This window comes from Streptopelia decaocto (genome assembly GCF_964273445.1).
Source record: "Streptopelia decaocto genome assembly, chromosome: 7".
NCBI classification, from domain to species: Eukaryota; Metazoa; Chordata; class Aves; order Columbiformes; family Columbidae; genus Streptopelia; species Streptopelia decaocto.
In genome coordinates, this window is record NC_138661.1 from 10,574,820 (window position 1) to 10,598,427 (window position 23,608).

The window sequence follows — 23,608 nt, forward strand, 5'->3', positions numbered from 1 at the left end:
CCACGAAGATATGGAACACTAAGCTCTCATAAATGGGGCCTTTTTTGCCTAGCATCAGAAAGACCAAAGTCGGGCTCATATCAGAACACTTTCTGTAGGAGCCTAATTAGGTGCCACAACTCTTTCCCGATTTGTTTCTTTTTCTCGAATTTAATCTTGCACAGGAGGCCCTCACATCCATCTTCAGCACCACAGTGGGCTGTCTGACCTTCTCCAATATCAACTCCTGTTTCCTCACAGGGAAAATTATGACCTGTGGAGAACACTATGCAAGACTTAAGCATTGCAGTAATTTGTTTTTCTGGGTTTTTTCCAAGCATTTTGTCACAGCTTTGACAGAGATGTATGCTTTGTACCTACCTTCGCTTTCCCCATTCAGCCTCCACCAAGCACTCTTCCACAAAACATTCTTGCAAGGGAAACTAAGCCACACACTCTCATGCCTCTATTCCAATTAAAGCATGAGGGACACCCATGTATATTATTTTTACCTCTGGCTGCAAGATCTACTGTCTGTACTTTGCTTAACTCTTTCCATCTTTAACAGAAGATGTCTTTTAAGATGCTCTGGAGAGTTCTTTTCCCATAGCAAGGTGTCATGGTAGAAAATAAAAATAATATATGGCACATGCAGGGGCACTCAAATATCAAGTGACAAGGGACAGGCTCTAACCTGCTCTTTCCCCTACACAATTTACAGGTTACTAGGTTTTCTGCCATGCATGGATGAGACCAGTGACGAAAAGCATGGTCAGATCAATGACATAATGTTCAGCACCTAGGGAATAAGACTGTGCCTCAACAGTAGCTACAAACCCTGCTAATTTAAAAACTACACACTTTTATTTTAAATTCTGCCTACGTGGTTAACGTGACATTTCAGATATTCTGATGTACTGCAAGCTGCTTCCAGCTTACACTCACTGTGCACGTTCTGCACATTATAGCTGTGAAAGTAAACAGTACGATTTAATCCCCTAAGGAATAGTGTTCCTTCTGGGCATAATTTCTCCATGAAAAATAAAATTAGATTTGAAACTTTTATAACTATGCACAATTATAAAATTTTTGCTTAACACTTTGTGGAATTTATCAGCTTCAGAAGGAAGAGTGATGTGAAATATACTCTGGGACGCACACTAGAAATGGATCAACTGAGAAATATACAGAGGATTTAATTGACAAAGTGGGTTTACAGACAAACCACTGCAAGTCAGAAACAGAACTGGGAGTCCTGCTTCCCATTAGTAAGCTCCACTGGCAAAAATAATAAAACTTCTGCACATTTATTTCAGTGTGACTCATTACATATTAACAGTTTTAGTGTTATTAGCCAGCCTTATCTTTCAGAAATCATTGCCATTATTCATACTGTGAGAATGCTTAAGGGCTTCACTGAGAGAGTCAAGGCCAAAGAAGAGTACAGTCCAAGCCTTAAATATCCTGAACTTTGGCATTTACTCAAGAGTACACTTACTGAGGAGTTTGGTTTGACCTTGACAATCACCACAAAAGCAGTTTTTATCCTGATTCTGAACTCTCTGCAAAGCTTGCAAAATTCTGGACGCATGTTTACACTGGGAATCAGTCCACTCTTCCAAACTTTCCCAGTTTCCAGCCCGACAAGACATCACTCCTCCGCCACATATCCCAAGCCTTTCCCACTGAAAACCAGCTCCAAAGGAAGCAGTGGGAAAGTCAGAGTCTCTCATTGTATCTGCAGTTCCAGTTATTGTTTCCTTAATTACTTGTCAACACAGACAACAAATAGACGGATGTCCTACAATACACCCTCCAGCACTCTGTCCTGAGCCTTCCGCAACTCACAGAATACACTTGGTTGGCATTATTACTTTTATTAGTGCTATTATTGTTTGATTTGTGGTTCTAAAATTAGAAAGGCAGCACAATGAAACAGTGCAGTTGCTACCCAAAGCCCCAAGAAAACTTTAAAATAAACAAGGTATTAATTTCCACTAATGGTATTCAATTTGGAAAACAAAACCTTGTTCAGATATAGCCATTTTAAAAGAGAAAACTGGGAATGTCTAAATCTGTCATGAAGGTTTGGAAAGGACAGGAACCATCTCTATTCCTACCATAAATTTTGCCCAAGGAGTCACTTATAAAGTATAGATTAAATTTTGAGGTTATGGTTTGCTCTTCCCCCTAGAACAAGCTTACGAGGTTCCTGCAATGGATAGAGAGCTTCAGGAGGATGTAATTGCTTTTCTTATGTTAGTACCATTACACAAGCACAGCACCAAACCTTTGTTTGCTGAGCTGTCCCAGCAATGCTGTCAAGAAGCACTGCCAGGAAGAACAAACAATTAATGTTCCTTATTTCAGTGGTTCAACTTCCTCAATAAATAATTAGTCCATCTGGATCACAATGCACAGCCTCAAACAATGGCAATTTTATGATGGGTGATGGCAATGAAGTTTCAATAGAAAACCATTATTCTAAAACATTCCAAAATGTCAAACCACATCTAATATTTTGGGGATATTACCAAGTAAACATTATGAGATAAAGTATCTCAAATATGAGATTAAATTCATGCTTTGCCTCTTGCACATAGCACAGTCTTGCAATTCAGCCTGAATTTCAACCTCTCACTTTGAGTGACTTCTTAATTTTCTCTTACTATCTCTTATTAAAGTCAGCAAGGCAGAAATAAAAATCAGCTATGTTGTCATATCAGGAACATTGTCTACTCAGAGCTGATCAGAGAAGTCAGGTCCAGAAGAGATTTTGAGAGGTTATCTACATTTTCCCAATGCTCCACAGTAGAATGCACTTTACCTAGCACACTCCCAATACATATTTGACCAACTTGTTCTTCGAAACTTCCAGTAAAATCAAATCCACAGCCTCCCAAGGCAATCAATTCCTGTTTTTAACTATTCTTACTGTTAGAAAATTCATACCTCATGTTTCTCATAAGTCTGCCTTGCTGGAATTTACGTTCCTTCTTTTTCCCTCCCTCCCCAGCAGACACGTAGAGCACCTTATTTCCTTCTACTGCGACAGCTGTTACTGGTATGAAAACCACTACCACATCTCAGTCATCTCATTTACAAATTAAAATGTCCTGGTCCTTCCAACCTTTCCTCACAGGTCAAGTTTCCTTTATTTCTGACCATCCTTGCTGCTCTCCCTCTTCTCTATTCACATCTTCATAAAATATAGAATTCAGGCTTGACATATCGGTGTGCAACAGTTGAGACTCATCTGAATTCAGGGACCACACAAAAAGACCAGGCAAAGCCATTTGGGATAAACTCAAATAGACCTCTGTAGCATGACAAGTTAAAGCAAACCTGCAGGGTACGCCAACATCAGAAGTGCTCCCTCACAGTGTACAGCCCCAACAGCTGATCCCTCCTCTCAGCTACACATTATTATTTAAACAGAAGCAACCAAACAAGCCCATTTTCAAGCATCCAAGCTAGTTGCATGCAGGAATCCAAGGAGGAATTTTCACAGCTCTTCCCTGTAATTTTTCCTCAGGTTTAAGAAACACCAAAGAGCAGATCTACATGAACACTAACTGTTACACTCCAACCATTTTTTCCACCAGCAGTTTCTGAGGTCACTGCTATGAAATTGTCATGAGTGATGTCAGCTCCATGTTCTCCACGGCCTGCAGATTTAAGACACTTTTCCGGCAAAAGAAGATTGCTTCAGCAGACAGGACTAGGGCTCAGAAACTGACATATATATCTATATATATCTGTATACATATATACAGATATATATAGATATATATATATATCTCAGAATAACAGCTAGTCACCGCAGCCTGCCACATATCATTTCCAGCTCTGTTCACTAATGATGTTAAACAAAGCAAGCACAGATTAACATATTGCTGTACTTCTGTACTTGCTGTTTACAATTGTACCATATGACAAACTGCTGAAAACCTGTGTAGGTTAATCTTTATGTAAGCAAGAATGTCAACACCTAATATAGAAATATGTCAGTTCCCAGGCTGCACACTGCATAGATAGCTATGTATTGAAAATACAGCTACCTGAAAGCCAGCAATATTTCCTCGCTCTGTTTCATGAACTAACTGAGCTAAAGGAAGCAGAACCACATCAATCTAAGCACACTCCTTAAGCAAAAAAAGTTTGTCGTCTTTGCCAGCAAGACATAGACTTAGGAAACAGTCACGGTGAGGAAATAAAATTCTAGTCTCATTTGTATTCTACCAAGAAAAAGTAATAAAGACATTTTTAAAACTAGAAAGTCATGAAACACAAACAATGGTGCTAACTAGCCCTTCATTATTAATTACTTAAATAGATCACTTAAGATTTTGGCCTGCAATATCAGCTCCCAATATACAGAAAGAAGGCAGAATCAAAATTACTTACCAGGCAATAAATTATTTTTGTTACAAAGGATATTCTACTTCATGCTATTCATCAAGAACAATCTGGTATGAAAAGCAAAAGCATTCTGCTCATTCAGGCTGTTCCAGGGAAGAAACAGGCACATTTGCAAGTGGAAAGGATGAGACAGAAAATGCAAGAAGTGGCTAGCAAGGGGTTCATCTGATGAACTAGATTCAGGCAAATATCAGAAAGAGAGGGACTGAGCAAGGGAGAAATTCAGTATTTTCACATTCCCAATTACATATAGCAGTCTGAATACAAGTTAGCATCTGCGACTGTAAAGCCTCCTTTACCATAAAAGCTCTGGGGTGAGTTATGTTTTCAGGTTACCTTCCTTTGCTCCAACACACCAGCCCCCCAGACATACCTCTCTCATCACCTCCAGCTCCCTCAGTTCCACATTTCAGTCCACATCTAGAAAATCCACAGAGGCTCCATTCTCACTGCAGCTGGGTTTTATTTCAGATGCTTAGTCAAAGGCTTGACACCTATACTGCCAAGCAAATAACTTCTCAGGGGGACATTTACTTATTCCTACTGTTAGCAAGTTAAACGGTCACTGACAGCATTCAATGATGCAGTGGAAATCACCCAAGTACAGAAGTCATATGCTCAGAAAATAAGTATTTTTAAACAGAGGAAGGGCACATCGTCTCTTAAAGCCCAGTGTATCTGTGATTTATTTAACTGACATGAGTTCTAAAATGATACTTCTCAGAGGTATAATAGGCTGAAATGGCAGCACCATTTAAAATAGCACTTAGCAGGAAAATGTGAGATGCATGTTCTTCCATCACTGCAGACGGAGAGATTTGACTATTTCTGACCCAAAGACAGTAACTTCAGATTTCAGCAGAAATAAGCAGCTCCTGAAGGCCTGCTAGAGCCACATTATCAAAATATTCTGAAGCTTGCCCTGGACTCCAACTAGCTTCACTAATAACTCCTAGATTAGATTCATTTTATGCTGATTAACTTCCACTGAGCCATTTCCTCCCAGTAAAAACTCCATAGGGCGCTTAATAATTGAGCTCCACCACAGAAGACACAAGACGCCCAACAAAGCAGAAAGGAACCCCAAGAGCATCACTCTGATGACTGGTAAAGCAGCACTAACTGATGCTGAGTGAGGTACTGGCTAAGCTCTCTGAAATGTCCTGCCAAAAGAAACATCTTCCATCCTCCAGCAGAAAGAAGGAGGGAAGTTTTAGAAAGCCAAATTCACTGCTGTTTCGTGGAGAACTTAAAAGTCCCTTCAGAGTAACCCTGCAGTTGGTCATTAGTTTGGCTTGACATTTCATTTTAGTTATAAATTATAATGTGAGATGTCTTATTTTGCCACGAGCACAAGCAAGCAAGCAGTCTAGCTCAGAACAGAGACAGTGTCACTTGAAAGTCCATCTGCCTTGCAAACCACATCCTGCACACAGTAAACTGAGTGTTAGAGTGACCGCAAGTCAGACATGACAACTAAACATTCAATTCACTATCAGTCTGAATTTACTATTTCGCCTACTAAGTCTGTTTGTCTTAACAAAGTATTAAAATAGTTAAATACATTATTGGAAGAGTCTGAAAAGTCACTAATAAAGTTGTAAAGCAGGTGCAAAATGTCAAGTTACATCCCCACAGGAAAGTCACCATTATCATTTTACCTACGGAATGCTCCATTTCCACTGCAGCAAAACCACCAGCTGCCACTGCCAGCGAGCTGAGAAGCCCCAAATAACGGAGTCAGGACAAGCACTGGTGGTCAGGAGTTCAGGAACCAAAAAAGCAGGCAGACTGGGAGGGCTGGTGTGGGAGAGAGGCAGAAGTGTTCCTTTTGACAGGCTAGGAAGGGCAGAAAGGAAGGAAAAAGCCAAAGGGAAAAGAGACGCTGCTATCTAGACAACAGTGAGATTCCATATATTCAGGAAGCAGAGTAAGCAGATGTATTCAATTATGAATTAATGAGAAAATGTAGAAAGGATCATACGAAAAGTCCTTAAACTGAGGGAGAAAATAAGAAAGCAGAAGATCAAGGTTCAAGAAAGCAGAAGATCAGAGAGAGGACAAAGTAAGAATAAATATCTGCATGACTCCCGTCAAGATTATCCATAAATACTTCAGACTTTTCCCTAATTTAAAATCCCCTCCACTGGCCACCATTTATCCCCACAAATAAATTCAAATTTGGGTGGCTCTGAAGGCACAGATTCTCCCCTCCGACATATCTGTGAGCACATCTGTTTTAATTTATTCTGTTTTGCTCTTTCTCCTGAGCATCGTGAATGTCTCAGAATATAGACCTAATCTAAGACCCAACTGCTGCAACAGCAGCTTGAACTGATCCACCCAGAGCCACCCAAAAAAACACCACATCTCCTGGAGAGGGCTGCTTCTGGTGCTCCAGAACCTCCTGTATTATCATCCACCAAGGCACTCAGGACTGACAAAAATCAGCCTTCCCCAGGGGTGGCCTCGCATGACAAAGATCTTTAAGGCATCTAGTCAGTGTTTTGTTGGGCCCCAATTCTGCTTTTGCGGGGAAGCTACAGACCTAAGACATCCTCTCCAAAATCCAAACCTCAGCATGAGGTGCCCACATCCATTTTCCTCCCCTCTTTCACTGTCTCGTCTTTTATATATTTCCTGCCAATCTGGTTGGCATCAGGCTCCCTCTTTTCTTCATTTTGCCACCTCCAGCATAGCCCAACCTGCTCCCACACAACCCCTGTGGCTTGTGCTGTGCAGGCGATGCTGCTCCTTCCAAACACCTCCCTGACACCAATGCCTTGCACAGTCTCCTTGGTTCATGCCATGATCTCTAAACCTGATCCCTAATCCTCTACACTGGGGAGCTTCATTTGCTAAGGTGATGACTCCTAAATGCCCAACACTGTTTCTTCTGGTCACCACCACCCTCGCTTTCTCAGCCAATTCCCTTTCTCTCAAATCCACACCATGGGCTTTCCACCTTGGCTGATCATTCAGTCCTCCCCCCTCTAATTAAACAGCTATATCCTGAGCACAGATCTATTTGCCTTCGGGATATTTTTCATGCCTTTAGCAGGGCCGATGTCCAAAACTCTACTCTCCTCCAACTACTCCAATTTCTTTACCTCCTGTCTTTGCTGAACTGTCTCTGTCTCTCATCTCTGTCTCCCCATCAGTCTGATGGGGAGATGAGCTCTTCATAGCAGGGAGCCTGGCTTACCGTATGCTGATAAAGCACTGTGTAAATGTAGGATCTGGTATTAGCAATGATGCCAGTAATGATGTTCTGCTCTTAAGCATGCTGTCCTGAGAGTCATTTCTGTTTCCAAGGACAAGGCCTACTAAATTCAGGCTTATCTTCTAATTTATCCTCCTTTATGGGCTAACACGAAATGGGATATACCTAAAGCATACACTGTTTTGTTTGCACTTAATTATAGGCAGTATTATGCTGCCACAGCAACTGAGAAAGCTTAAGCTGCCCTAAGATGACACAAGATCCTGCACAATGCTGCACACCCTGCCCGTCTCCTGTCCCCGCATAGCGTTGTGCTACACGTGGGTCACGTTTGCTCTCTGGGGACAGCTAGCAGCCACATTCCAGCAGCCACAGTGTGGCACCAGCAAGACGAGACAAGCTCTTTGGTGGCACCCGCTTCGTCTCCATCTACACATCTGGACGAGGGCATTCCTGCTCTCCCCAGCTCCATGCAGAGAGGAAAAGGGGCTGGGGAGGTGTCCCCCTCTCCAGCACCGTGCAAGAAGGAGGACACAGCAGGGACCACCAGGCTGCTCCAGCCCACTACAGTCAGAGGAGGGATTCATTAAGGGGAAAAGGCTAATTATATATCTGGCTCCCCTTCACCTGCACATCTGCAGCTCTCCCCCAAGTTGCAGATTGCTCAGACACCCTTTCCTGACCAGCTTCCAAAAGTGACCAAATGGCAGCAAGAGAAAGTGGGGCACTGAGGAGCATTTAACGAAGAAGGGTTGGTGCACCGAGCAGTTGTTGAGCTGCATTAATGCCAGTGAGCATCCCTCAAGAGCCCTGCAGCTCCTGTGACACTGCTGCAACACTGCAAAGTAGGGACAAACCATGCACAGGTTTGGGTTATATCTGCCACTACAGCAGCTTAACTGAGAAGAGCTGGTACCCCACTTTCCTAAGTAATTCAAATTTAATTTTCCCACAGGATTTCTTGGGTGTGGGTTATGTGTAATGAGGAAGCTTTAACAACTGACTCTGCTTCTTCCCTTGACCCATCATTCCCCAAGAATTTACTACAGTTACCTGTAACTATAGCAAGCGTTTCTGTTCCAACTTCACAGACTAGCTTAACTACCACAGGTCAGCACAAAAAGGTATAACTTGGGATCCAGTGAGTCACACATTTTCTTCACCTTTTGGTGAACTACTACTTATTCATAACCCAGTTATCCACTTTATCTGTCAAAGAGATTTAAATTGAGCCCGCTCTGCACAAAGCCAGGATACCAGTGCATCCCAGCAGGGTACAGGGCAAAAGTTTACAGCTATTAAATACAGAGAACTGGTGAACTACATTATGAGCTTAGCAGAAATGTAATTCTTGCTTTTAACAGGACAGAGAATGACAGGCTGAAGTGATTTAGCTAGAAACATCTTAAACATGACAACTTTTAAAAAATGTATGTTTCATTTTTTGTGCTTTTTTCCCTTGCATTAAATTCTGAAACTACTGATAGTCATGGAATAATCAGGTTTAACAGGTTAGCAGTAATATATGCCTCAAGTGTTCCTAATACATCATAATCTTCTTTCACAGAATTTGCATCACTGTCAAACCGAACTACTGATTTTCAGTTGATGCTTTTAACATGTTTCTATGGTTACTTTCCAAGGTCGCATCACAGAAGCCTGAACAGCAGTTCAGAAAGACAAAAGGCATTTTGCATCCTTCACTGTATTAAATAATTTATGAAAGTTAAGGCATCCTCATGGAAAAAAAAAAATCATAAAAGAATAGGTTCTGAGGTTATTTTCTCAGCAACAGTTTGAAGCACAGTAAAATCAATATCTCTACAAAAGCCTTCAAGAACTAGGCTATTTGACTAATGTTCCATATGGTACAAAATACTAAGGAACACATTCTAAGTTTAGATCTATATGCACAAGCCTACATGAACTGCATGAACGAACCTTAAAGCAGAATATGTAGACATCTAATTTGCTGCTGTCAGCTTCATCTTTTAAATTAGGCACTAAGCATTGTCCCAGAAAGTACTCTAAATCTAAAAAATGCAAAAATAAAACTGAAAAAAATTGAAGTAAAAATGGTAATGACAGCCTTTATTATTTCCATCATTTTTCATTCAAAGCCACGCAGATTTCATCTGTCCCTGAAACATTACAAATTTTGACTAGTGTAATGAAAGCTTATACACAAAATATCTGAATTCGCTGCCTACCGCTACACTAGATCAGAGTTTATTGGAACTAATTGAAGTGTCTGAGGCTTGGAACAAAAACGCATTAGTCATTTAGCGGTTGTGCTAATATTGCTATGCCTTTCCTGCAGTTTCATTAGATACAGACTGCTTCAATACCCTAATCATATGCTCAGTCACAGCACAATCAGTACACAGAGTACTGACAAGCTGTCCCACCATGCCTAAAGCTGATAAGGTGTCTGCTCTATGAGTAACCTCAATTATTGACTATATTTTATGGTCAATCTAATGACCAAATGCTTATCAGTGAACCATCGGGTGCCTGTAATAGGATAGTGACCCTTAGTTTATATGTACCATTATTGCTCATTAGTGAATAATTAGATTCTTTAATCCACAACTCACAGGCATTAAAATATGATGGAATATCCTGAATCTAGAAAAAGACGACTATGCTTATTTTAACTCTTAAGGTGTTCACTTAGATTACTCAAAGATTGTATGTTATACCTTGTTAAGAAAAGCTGCTTGTAAAAAGCATATCATGTGTAATGTTTTATATCATGTCTAAATTGACACAGCTCACCCAAAAATGCAGGAATATAACAAGAGTGCAAAGATAATGGGTGCAATTCACCACTATGATTCTCCAGACTTATTAACTTAAATGTTTTTAGTCTAGCAAAGCCCAGCAACACTGCAAATAATTTAGAAACCTGAAAAATCCTGAGCGCATAGTGAGTGCTATGCTTGGAAGACTAATTCGTCAAACAAAAGCAGGTGGATGCAAGGGAAAGTATCTGCAACTACACAGCTAATCATGCACCTTCAAAGGCAGCAGACCCATGGCAGCAAGTGCAACCCTGTGACCAAACCAGTTTAAAAAGATGTGAAAATAACCCAACATCAAACAAGATTAAAATTTAAGAAGGGGGACTTAAAAGTTTGTCTTCCTCTCAACATTGCTGAGGGTTGCATACTTTTACACAGATTTTCTTCTACACAGCTTTGATTCATCCCAGCTGCCCTGTCACTGCTCAAACCCTCCTTGCAGCTCGCCCTTGTGCACCAGCACCAAACACCCACAGCTCTCACTGAAACACCAGGCCAGCAGTGTCCTGGGGTGCATTAAGAAGAGTGTGACCAGCAGGTTGAGGGAGGTTCTCCAACCCCTCTACTCTGCCCTAGCAAGACCGCATCTACAGTTCTGGGCTCCCCAGGTTAGGAAGGACAAGGAATTACTGGAGGGAGTCCAACAGAGGGACACGAAGATGATTAGGGACCAAGAGCACCTTTCTAATGAGGAGAGAGTGAAAGAGCTGGGTCTGTTCAGCCTGGAGAAGAGAAGCTGAGAGGGGATCTCTCATCGATGTTTATAAGTATCTCAAGGGTGGATGTCAAGAGGATGGACCAGACTCCTTTCAGTGGTGCCCAATGATAGGATGAGGGGCAATGGGCACAGACTGAAGCACAGGATGTTCCATGTGAGTTCTTTACCTTGAGGGTGCCAGAGCCCTGGAACAGGCTGCCCAGAGAGGTTGTGGAGTCTCCTCTGGAGACATTCAAAACTTGCCTGGACACATTCCTGTGTGATCTGCTTTGGTGATCTGCTTTAGCAGGTGGGTTGGACTGGATGATCTCCAGAGGTCCCTTCCAACCCAAACCATTCTGTGATTCTGTGACCCTCACCCAGCAGCACAGGTGGTGCTGCCACCACTGTCACCAGCCACCAACCGGCAGAAATGGCATGTTAATGGTGATGGCTTTGATTTCTCAGGGGCTTTGATTTTCCTCCCAAGAGAGTGGTATTTTCTTTTTTGGCAGATAGCCCATTTAACTTCTTCCCAAGTGCATGCCCCTTCTTCTCCTCCTCCTCACTACCCTTCCCCTGCCTATTCTTGGAAAGACCATTTCCTCTCTTCCCCAGGTGTCGGGGTGACAAAAAGCCCAACAGGTTATTATAGTTTTATACCACAATATGCCAATATTTACTTAGTTGCAAGCATAGCCCACAGAAGGGTCCTACAGGTATTTAACGTATTTTTACTTAGTAATATACAGTTTGTTTGGGTTCTTTATACAAAAAGAAAAAACCACCTGGAAATGGGTATAAAGTGTGGAGCACTAAGCAAGTTACAGCTCATGCCACACCAAGGGACAAAGGCCAGTTGCATTCTAAATCTGAAGAAGACAAGATTAAATTTCTCTTGCATTGCAAGGGTGAAATGGGAGCCCCTTCACAGCCATCCATGCCCACTAGCTGCATTTTTCTTCTAGCTTTCTTATTCTTTTAGTGAGTGACTGAGAAGCTGAATTTTCTGCTAAATCCACTGCTCCTTTAGTAACATGACCATTGAGTAATGTCTGGCAATTTGCTTGTGTGACAGAGTCAGATGCAAATGAAAGCTTTCCTCCTTCTGTGACAGATCAGAGTGAGGAAAAAAGCTTAAAACTGATTTAATTTCTTAATGTGCTTCTGTCTGCTGGCTCTAATATTTGGCTTTGATTCTGAATACTTAGCACTTCCATGCTAGACACTCCGCATTTCTAGGTAATGAATACTTTTTTTTTTTTTTGAAAAGCAAAACATAATTAAGCTTGAAGAAATTAAATATGACATTTAAATGAGAAAGAACTTTGGATGAATATGTAGATTTGGGTTGTACATACGCTTAACAAAATCAATGCACTCCCTGCAAACACTATCTTAAAGATACTCATTTCAACCATGGGTACTTCTTGTCACCAAGTAAATGTTCTGCTGCAGCTCTTACTATTTTCCAGCAGAGGACATGAACTCTCTGTATGGTCTTCTGAGTTTGTAAGCCTACAAAATACAAAGCTATGACTCTCACTGAGGAACAAACTGGAGCAACAAAACAAACCAACCAACCAACCAAGAGAACCTGCACAGACCTCCTCCCTTCCCAGGCACAGGACAGACCACAAGCAAGAATCAAAGCGTGTTATTTCACCAAACAGAGACTCTAGTTTTAATGTGAAAAAGACGTTTATTTGCTGCCAGGAAACCATGCCACAGCCCAAAAGCTAATTGTGCTAGGACCCGTATAAACACAGTTAATGCTGTTTCATGAAGAACAAGACTAGAATCCTCTTTTCATGTGAAAAAAATCTTTATCTAGTGTTGTTGCTGCTAAGAAAAATCACAGATACAGGTTCCACAAGCACCCTATGAAGGCTTTGTCTTCTAAAGTAACTAACCGTGCACCTCAATACACTGAATGTTAGCATACGGGCATATTTTTTGTCAAGCTACTTTATTTCTATAACAAAACAACCCTTTTCACAAGCCAAAGTCCCAACCACAGTCCCTTTTACAAAAGGGCTCTTGTACAAAGATGGAGGTACTCAGAACTGGTCAACGAGAGGGCACTGATTTGAAAAAAAAAAATAAATACGTGTGTGTGTGTGATTATCAATAAATTAATTGCATTTATTCCAGTAGAGAACAACGAACAAAATGTGCCAGGCTCCACATAATGCGAGTAGCACACTGGCCCTGCTATGAAGTTCAGAATTCAAGTGTCTGAGGAGAGAAACGCAGTAAGGAAAGAATCAGCAAATACAGTGAATAGGGACTACAGCATAACAGTAGTGCCATGGCTCCTCTTTCACGTCTAGGTGCTTGCTGAGAGAGGATTAGCTGAACAGAGAGATGAAGGACAGAGAAGTGGATGCTGCTGTAAAGGATTCAAGGCAGAGGTGACCTTCTTCCTCAACATGCTCAAGGCTGGATGGTGCAAAGTGAAAGCAGAGATGGGATTGGAAAGGCTGGAGTAAAGCAGCTTGATAACCCATCAGTACTGAACTAAACAACCCCAAACTGTTGATGTCCCAATACTTGTGGTCCCCAGATAAGTTTCCACCCCAGTTTCTACCAGCATCTGTCTCTCACTCATCCTTGAAGATTTTCTGCTCATCCTCTCCCCTCCTGATGAGGACTGCACAGCTCAAGGGCAGGAAGAAGAATCAGCATGGAAATTTTGAACCATAAGGTCCCCATGGCAGGAGGAGTCAGAAAAGAAGGACCAATGGGAGAGGGAGACTCCTGAGGTTAATGCCGATGGTGGTGGAGCACTCTGGCCAGGACTATGCAACAGCATCCACCTCAAGACCTGCTCAATGTATTTATGACTGCCAGGGATCAAAAATGGATCTCCTCCCACCTTTGTGAGATTTTCTGCATTTCAATTTGTGTTTTTAATCACAGTCATAACTGAACTTGTTTCTTGAATTCTTGCTTTTGGGGAACCTGAGATTCCTAGGCAGGCTCTGGAACACTGAGAAATTAATGCTGGAATACATTAATCAGCAGTGTGATGAAAGATCATGAGAACACTACAAAACTAATTCAGGTAACTGATAATTGTTAGAAGAAAAAATTATTTCCCACTTAAGTCTCTCTCTCCAACAACCACCACAAAAAAAAAAAAAAAAGGCAGCACTTTGTGCAAAAAATTTCAACCAGCCCTGTTCTTTGTTTAAAAAATTGAAGAGAATCAATTTTGAACAGAGGAAACATGGGTAGGGAATAAGCAATGTACTAATGGGTTTTAAAATGTTTTAGCTAGCACATAGCTGCTAAAGCTATAAAACTCTCATTCACTCAAGGCAAAGACAGATTCATGAGAAGCAATTAGGGCCTGATCCAATGTCGAATGATGTCATTTGCAGTCTTGCTGCTGACTTCAAGAATCTTTGAATCAAGCCAGCGACGGTCATTAGTACGGATACGTTGCTTTACAATAAAACCAAAACTGAGATTTGCTGACCAGGGACAGAAGCATCACTGGGAGAAAAGATCTGGGGTCTTATTTCGGATTGCTAGACACTGATTTCTTTCTCCCCCTTCCAAGTAGGGTATTTTATCTTCTGGATTCCCCAGTGAAAACTACTGTCTTTAACACTTGCTTATGACATGCAGATTCACACTGAAATAAGTCCAAAGTTGATTAAGCTAAATCACACTGTTCATACCCACAATATGAAATACAGTAACAAAAGCTGTGTTGCTGTCCAGTCTGGGTACTTTGGAAAGGATTCATCTGTCCTTATTTGGGTAACTAAACAAGAAAAGAGATGTCTGAGTTTTCTCCTTACCTTTCCTCTCCACTCCCACTGATTTCAGACACCTATCTTAAACAAACCATCCTTTGTAGGCAACCATGTCTCTGTGTTGACTTTAAACCCGCAGCACTTAGCACGGAGACAAAACACCAATTCACATACGTCACTCTTGGGGTGGTCATTTCCCAGCCTCTTCTGTACAGACAGATCATGAAATATAGGCATATAATGCTTAAGACTCTCTATACTATGTTCTTCTAAAAACCAGAACCTGGGAATTTGAGCTCCTTCTGAGGTCAGATTGTAATTTGTAGTAAACGTTTATTTAATGGTGCAAACCATTTTAAAGATCAAGGAAAAGGAAACAATAGAATTACCATCATGGTTACATGATAAGAAGAATCCTCACTCAGTGCATAAATCTGACTTTAATGCCATTCACAGGCATTCGTTTTTCAATATTGTCTCAAAACATACTCAGTTCTGAATTAAAAAAGGAGTCTGGAATGCAAGTACAAAGCCCTGAATTTTGTTATTTTAAATACCATCTGCTTGACAGCTATTGCATTTAATCGACATGCTAATTACAACAAACATTTCACAGACAAAACTAACATATCGTTTTCGTTATGAGACCCAAGAATGGAAAAAAAAAATGTTCTAGACTACTGTTAAAAAAGGAATGCCTTAAACTCTTAACTGTTGTTTACCAACTATGGAGAAATAGTAGTAGCTTACATAAGCCATGCTACTGAATAAAACTCTAACTTTTTTTTTAATTTAGATCCAACTGAAAAACTCTTGTTACTTTAGCTTCTGCTCCAAGGAAACCTACAGAATAACAGACTCGCTACAGGTAGAAATGGCCATTATAGACTAGACAAAGACCAACACACATTTTCTTGGGTTTTGGTCAATAGAGGTTCCTGCTTAGGTCTCCCGAGAGAGAAATGGGGTGTCACCATCACAACCCCACTCCCCGGTAGCAATGGGAAGCCAGAGTCACGACCAGCTGACCAACTCTACCTCTCAGCAAACAGTACCACACGCTACACCTTCCACCCACAGCAAGAAAACTAGACAGCATTTCACAGACTTTTCAAGACCCATGAGCAGTTGCAGATACCAGAAATGTGAAAAACTACCTTATGAAGAATGAAGCCGCAGCGGAGGTACCTGCCGAGACCCCGGTTGGAGCAACCAGGCTCTGGGAGGCCACCGAGCCGCCTGATCCCGCGGGGTCGGAGTTGTTCTGCCCTGAGCTGATCTGAACATTGGGACCGTCCCGGCCACTTTCTGGTGCTGTTTCTGGTGCCTGAAAAAAAAAAAAAATAAAACATACACACAGGTTAATAAAGTTGCCTAATGGCCATGACAGGGACAAATCTTGTGCGGTGCTTCCGAAGAGTGTCTTTGGAACGGTGAAGGTGAAGACAGCAGCGATTGAGGAGCTATACAGCTGGACGAGAGTACTGCAGTAGCTCCTGCAACAGAGAAGGTAAAAACCATGACTGCAGCAGACGAACAGCATATCATAGAGACCCTTGATGATGGGTAACGCACAGTTTAATAGTTTGACAGACATGAAGAAATGGAAAACGATAAGCAGAACCCTTTTGTTTTCCAGTGTTATTTGTGAGCTGGCAGAACTGTTTATCTGGTTCAGTTATACCTGTCAGGAATTATTTCTCAGTGACACATCATCTGCAAGACCTATCTGCTTAAGAGGAACTAACCAAACAGTCACATTTGTAACATGTTTCCACATGAATAACCCCAAGAAATAAATTTTTAAAAATTGATTTTTTTAAAACATACATACAGCCCTGCTTTTCAGCGTTATCTATCTTAGCAGAACAAGTACATGGTATTTTGCCTCCTGCAAACCATTTCAGCGGAAGAACAGGAGTGACTGGAGATGCATCTTCTCCAGCATAATGCATCTGTGGTATCTGAGACAGGAGGAGGGGAGGCATTTGGTTTGGGATTTTGCCAAAATATCCAACATCTCTGTTGTGAAACTGTGTCATGTTCATATCTTCAAGCTTAGGCCACCAACTCTCTCAGTACCAAGTTCAATTAAGTCCCATCAGTCAAATGCTCATTGACAGTGCTGGGAAGGCCTCCTTTTAGGAAGAACCTGCTCTATGTCTAGGAGTACTGAAGATTTAATTAAAGACGACACCACAATAAATATTTGTCAAAAGAGTTAATTGCTTCATGTATGATAATATATGATGTTTCTGTCATCTGAAATACTACTTTGACATTTCCAACTAATTAGCTAAAATAAATTCCAGAAAAGCAGACAGCCTTGCAATGAAGCACAAATGCAATTAGGTACTTCCTGGGATGCCACCAAATTTTAAATTTTGTGCTGCCATAGATCATGTTTCACAACTGTAGATACACAGACATGGTAATAGGGCCTTCCCAATTACATACACACCCTCAGTTTTCTCATACACTGACAACCCAAACAGAGTTTTTCTCATGAGAACTGAGGCAACCCGATTATTAGGTATCAAGTAAAAGAAAACTCCGCCAACTGAGCAGTGCTAGGCTGGTGCATGAAAGGCCGTCTGGAGTTTCATCTGGAGTCATTTCCATAGGTTGAGCACTGAATTCCCAGCAAAGTCAACAAGAAGAAAGCGTACCCAGCTCTTTTGAAGGTCTGCTGTTTAAAGATTAATATTATCATTGGTATTACGGAGTGCCTGACTAATGCTTTACCGCAGACTGCTACACAAAAAAAGTACTTTTATAGAGCTCACCCAAGAGATCTGAGGCTGAGACATATGAGAATATTCACACAGATCAATTTAATCCCAGCGAAGCTACTCATGCTAGAAGCCTAAATGGAAACTCTGAATAACCCTCTGCGAAACCCTTCAATTTGTAATACAGAGGTCTCATGAGATCAGGTTTAGCAATGCAGGCAGAAAGGCAGAGACCAAGCACTGCTAAAGGTCAAAACCAGCACAAAGAAATGGTATGGTGGCAACACATGCTTTAAAAAGGGAGTGTGGCTATCCCAGACATAATCTACTGGCAATGACAGCCAGGATCAGAAGAGAATCAGGTCCACTCATGTGGTTAATCACTTAAAACTAAGCGATGGAGTAATGAGGACTTTGAAGTGGTCAATAAAACAGGTACCTGAGCATTAATGAACTGAAGCAACAACTGTATGGTCTTGACCAATACCAGCCACAGAAAGTATATAGCATAGGGGTGAAAAATATGCAGACTGAGGAAAATCTGAATATGACATCTAAACTTCTGAGCTACATCAACTGACACAAAGCGCTAAGTAAGCAGAGCTTACTATGGAGTTAACAATCTACAGACTAAGAAACCTACACCAGATACTCTGGAGCGAGTATGTGGGGATCACAAACTGGCATATGAGGGGGATGCCATGCACAGTGGTCAGTAGCATGATGGGCAGCAAGAGGATGAAACCCAACCACCAGCCACTGACAGGTTAACATCAGTGTTTTAATACTCCCATACATTCTGCTAGGAGGACAACAGTAAGTCTCTGTCACACCTGCTGTTGTCTCAGACTAAAAATTACAAGGCTGAAATGAATTCCCAAGGCATATTTTTTCCATTCACTTTCAACAGGGCTATATTAGACAACAAGACTTTGAAACAAAGGAAATAACGTTGGAGCAAAATATTGAAGAAAGCATGCAGAGGGAGCAATGTGTTTCCAACCAATCGTACCTTCAACTAATGCATAATCTAAATGACAGCATAATCTAAAGCTAAAGATGAAATCTGCAGAGTTAGCATGAAAACTTCAGTGAATTTTACAGCACAGTGCGACAGAACTGAAAGAACTGATTGGAATCTGTTAACAAGAGCAGGTTTTCTTTCTAAGAACTCCATCTTCCAAGAGGTCAATTCCCATAAAAGCTATTCGCACTTAATAAAAACATAAGAAGCATATAACATACATTACTTTTTTACCACTTCTTCTTTTCTATGAAAACTTAGAAACCCACATTTCTAAGACCAACAGTTGCAGACACGTCAGGCATCTAACATGAAATATACAACTCAAACCCAATTTTTCAGATAGCAGATGGTTAATACGCTTTCCAAACCAAGATGTCTAAATCACATGTCTGTAAATCACCATTCTCACATTAGACACTTTTGAAAGCTCAAACTGTAATTTCTGGGTAAATTTGGCTGTTTTATTCACAATTCTGTGCATGCAATGAGAGGAGGATGAGGGGAAGCCAAGGAGAAGACATTCATTCTTGCGGAGGAAAAAGTGAAGACACATGAGATAAAATTATCAGAAAACTAGTGGAGAAAACAAGCCATATATTTTTCATTAAATCTTCGATTACTCAATTAGTACTCTTAAATACAAAGGTAAGATCAGTTTTGATGTCCGATGACACACTTAGAAAAAAGCCAAACAAGTTCTTCCAAGTTAGAGATTCACTTCAGGGACTGCTTGCGCCATCCAAAGTGACAGCATTTTCCAGCACGTTCATGTTCAGCTACATCTCTCAGCTGATGAGGAGGGCTCAGGTATGAGGAAATTTGTCAGGTCCAGTCATTTGCCCTGAGGCAGGTAAACTAAAGACAAGTAATGGGACTCTCCCACACACTCGGGTTTGTCACACCACCCTTTCAGCTTGTGTTTCTTACAGCTGCTGAAGGGGTACGGATAAGATAAGGGGGCTTTGGTTTCAACCAAATTTCTTCATGTATCTCCCTTATCCTAATCCATGTTCTTCTGGGTATTATGTGTGGAAAACATAATACTCTAGAGGATGGGGAGCAATTTTGCAGAATGTTTTTAAGCATGCAAGTCTGCACAGGGAGAAGACTCCTGTCTGCAGCTGAGAGTGAACTGCTCTTCACTGTTTACTAAATTTTCATAAATCACTCAGAAATCACAACCTTGTCACTACAAAGTGTTACTGACTGCAATGAATATTTCAAGTGTCATAAGCCTCCACATCCCGAGATTAATGTTTAATTTTCTATGAAATGGTTTGGGGGACAAAAGCCATTAACCCTCTGGAAACCAGCTGAACCTCAAAGGAAGGATTTCCAAAACTGGTCTGTAGGATCCCTTCCCTCCACTCTCTCTGAAGCCTCATGAAAACTGGTACCAGTAAAAGCACAGCAAGGACAACACTTGAAAATGTCACACCAGGCGTTTTGCATGTTCAGGAATGACCAAGGTTTCAGTGCTTCATATCAGTGTCTGTGTCATGAACAGAAGGATTTTGGTACCAGGTGCCAGCACCCACCCCAAGGGCATGGGAGCAGAGCTGGACATGCTGCTTTTTGGCTGGCAGCTTCCATACACACAACTGAGGCTCACAGGGCCACAACAAGCAATGACAGCCTGAGTTATTCCCGGTTAAGATGGCCAAAGGCTGGGGGACAGGGCAGGAGGAGATGGAGACGACCTGACATCCTCAGGCTGTGAAGATGTGCTGGGCAGAGGAGGAACATCCCCTGCTCCATCCCCAATTCTCAGCACACAGGTTCTCTGCCATGACCAGACAGCAGGAAACACCTGCCCAGGTTTAAATGAGTCTAGACTAGTCCACAATTACACTATAGAGAAGCTGGCCATAGATTAAATTTCCAGGTCCACAGCACACTGTCAGACCATAACCATCTGAAGGACAATTACAACCATAACAAGCTCTTTACAAGTTTGAAGTGCAAAGCTAAAAACTAAGCCATAATGTTTCCAGTTTCCTGAATATTTCCATTCTCTGGACATTGACCTTTGTTCAGGGATCCAAAAAAGACAAGTGAGGTGCTGCCACTTTAACTCATACAAAATATGTGCCTGTTGACAGGCAAGAAAAACACAGGGATATGAGAATCTAGAGAAAAATAGATGAAACCCAGGATAGCACTGCCATGGTAAAAGAAAAACAGAAGGCTGTATAGTGCTGCAAAAGAAAGTAATCAGATATGATGTCTAAATATAAGTATTGAGAACGGATTTAGAGAAGAGGAAATGGAGGAAATGACAAAAGCATCAACACATCTGATACACATCTGTGTAATCAGAGTCAGAAGTCACTATGATTTATTTAATTCAAAAAATTGGTCCCATAATGAAAGCATTCAGCATGGTTTCAACAGCGAGTTGCAGGTGAAGCTGAGTCTGTACTGGGGTGCTTTCTTTTCAAGTTGTTTTTACCTCTTTCTGAGTAGCAGGCAGACATACAGACTTTGAGTATTTGCTTTAACTTACTATTTTACCCTTTCAGACTAGGACATCACAGCCAATTAAACTGTAAAAATGGCTTGATTAATGATTTTTCAATATATTAAATCTACTGTTTGCATATGATAAAACAATAACTTTCCCCCTAAATGATTTATACTAAGGCTCTTATGACCTACTATCACTAACTGGAACAAATGTGACGTAAATCTCTATCCAGATAATGCTCATACCATAAACCCTTATTTCCCGTAAGCATGGATAAGTCTTGCATATGTCTTCTATAGGAAACATCTCCTCCTCAGACTGGCTAGCATTACATAAAGTTAACAGTGCAGTATATGCCAGGTTGAAGAGAAACGTATTCTGGATAATTTTTTTACTGTCTTTTGACAATGTTTCTGCTGGGTCTCATTATAAAATAACTAGGGCATTTTATAACCACAATACACTACCATAGTCATTTTATAACCTGCAGCTGCGATGTGGTAAAAAGAATTACTAAACCTGTAGTTTCAGTCGTTTATGTGCATCTCCTCTTCAATGTGAATCAAATGCAGAGCACAATAGCCCTTCCCCAAAAAACGGGCTTTCAGCTACAAGAGTTGCTAATGCCTGACTTATCATTGGTCTCTGAAGATGAGGCAGAAGGAGAAAAAAAAAAATCACAGAGAAGCAGAATTAATAGGAGGACCCATCTGCTGTCACAGACTGGAAAGCAATACAGGAGATCCAAAGACAACCTCAGGGCTCTTGCTTTTGGGTTAATATCTGAATTACTAAAACAAGCTAAGAGTTTGGATCTTCAGCACCAAAAATCACTAGCAGTCTGTGCTTCATGCACAGAAGGGACCTCATCCTTCAAACGCACCATGCATCCAGGTGCATCCAGCACTGGTGGCCCCACCAGTACAAGGATGGAAGTAGCAGCTTGTTCCCCTCTGACCAGAGGCTCTTGATCTCAGCCTGACCCAGATCTCTCCTAAACCATTCTCCTTGGTCCCTGATTAATTTGTTAAGGTTTTGGGCAGGTCTTGGGGATGCCTCTTTCATCTACAAAATGCCCATTCCTTCAGCCTGCCAATATCCCCAAGCTAGAAGGTCTCTGCAGTCAGGGCTTTGGTAGCACAAAGATGCTACCAAGCAGAAATGGACCAGTTACTTCACAGTTCAGCCAAGGAGAATACAGGTACCAAAAGAGGCAGCAAGTGATGCTCTTTCTTTCCTTTTTCACAGCTATCTGACCAGCAGTCACACAAACTTCACCCTCCTATCTGCACATGTAAACCAACCACCTGGAAAGTCAGGAGGACATGAAAAAGGGCTATGTAGAAGGATGTAGATCCTTCTGCACATAAACACTCTCAAATTTGGACTTTCCATGTGCAGTGGATTTAAAACAGTCAGGCTAGAGAAACTGTTTCTTCTAATGCCTCCAGGCAAGCATCAGAAAGTGTTGCCTGGAGCCCTCCCTGCTGACATGTATAACAATAGCTACAGCTTCCGAAGCCAAAATATATAGCTGTGCACTGCTCAGGGTGTTTTAATTCATCATTGTGGTCAAAATTTAAAACGAACTGTTTATTCAAGTGGACAAATATACGGTTAAATCCCTGCTTTTTGTCAAAGGCTGATATGAACAAGCAAAGGAATTCATTAACAAGCTCATAATAATGCAAATTTCTTGCAGCTTAGGATAGGGTTTCTTACAAGAAGACAAATGCTTTTCCATTACAACTGACTTGCACAGGCCAGATGCGTCTCTAACAGCAGCGAAACACAAGACATGTACAGAGCTTTGAATCGGAAGAACTTGTATCACCTTCCTGACTCCACAACAAAATTTCTCAATGACTTTAGGCAACTCCACCAAAATCTCGTTGTCCCTTGATTACTGTCTATTCAGCAAAATGGAATAACCATGTTACCAAGAATTGCAGGTCTTATAATTTTATTATTAGCATTATATTGCTATAATGATTGACACATAATGTCAGCAAATAAAGGCAGAGGTGGACAGAGACTTTCATACGTAATTTTTACTTCAATCATGCTTGAACTGCTTATATATTAGATGTCACCACTTTAAAGAGAACATCCCTTGGGACCGATTTGCCTGACAGCTACCACGTACAAGGCACCCATTGACTAGTATCCCTCTTGAAGAGGTACAAGCCCTGGTCATATGAAGGGAAAACTGGGTCTTTAGTACACTAAAATCTGGAGAACAAGGTTCAATTACAGGCAAGCTCATGAAGCAGCATGATGTTCACAAACACAGGGACAGCTCTGATTATGGGATAGTTTTGGAAGGACACCAAGGTCCCAAACTAGGGATGGAGCTATGCAGGTGCTGCTCTTTTTTCCTTGTGGCTGTTCCCTGCTGACCTGATATTTACTCCCCATGTGAGAACCGCGTAATTCAGACGCACAAAGAGTCATGATTCACCATGACTGGAGTGAAATCCGCAAGCCTGT

At 41.3% G+C, this 23,608-nt stretch overlaps 1 protein-coding gene across 2 annotated transcripts in view; it reads right to left on the reverse strand.

The window, feature by feature from the left end:
• KIF26A (kinesin family member 26A) overlaps positions 1 to 23,608 on the reverse strand; it is a 101,757-nt gene that overhangs the window by 35,030 nt on the left and 43,119 nt on the right. For both annotated transcript variants that reach the window (XR_014184514.1, XM_082057370.1), the window contains exon 4: positions 16,050 to 16,219. Coding sequence is in view for 1 of the 2 variants with exons in the window: in XM_082057370.1 (XP_081913496.1) it covers positions 16,050 to 16,219 (170 nt within the window). In the remaining variant the exon portion in view is untranslated. The remainder of the gene's footprint in view (positions 1 to 16,049; positions 16,220 to 23,608) is intronic.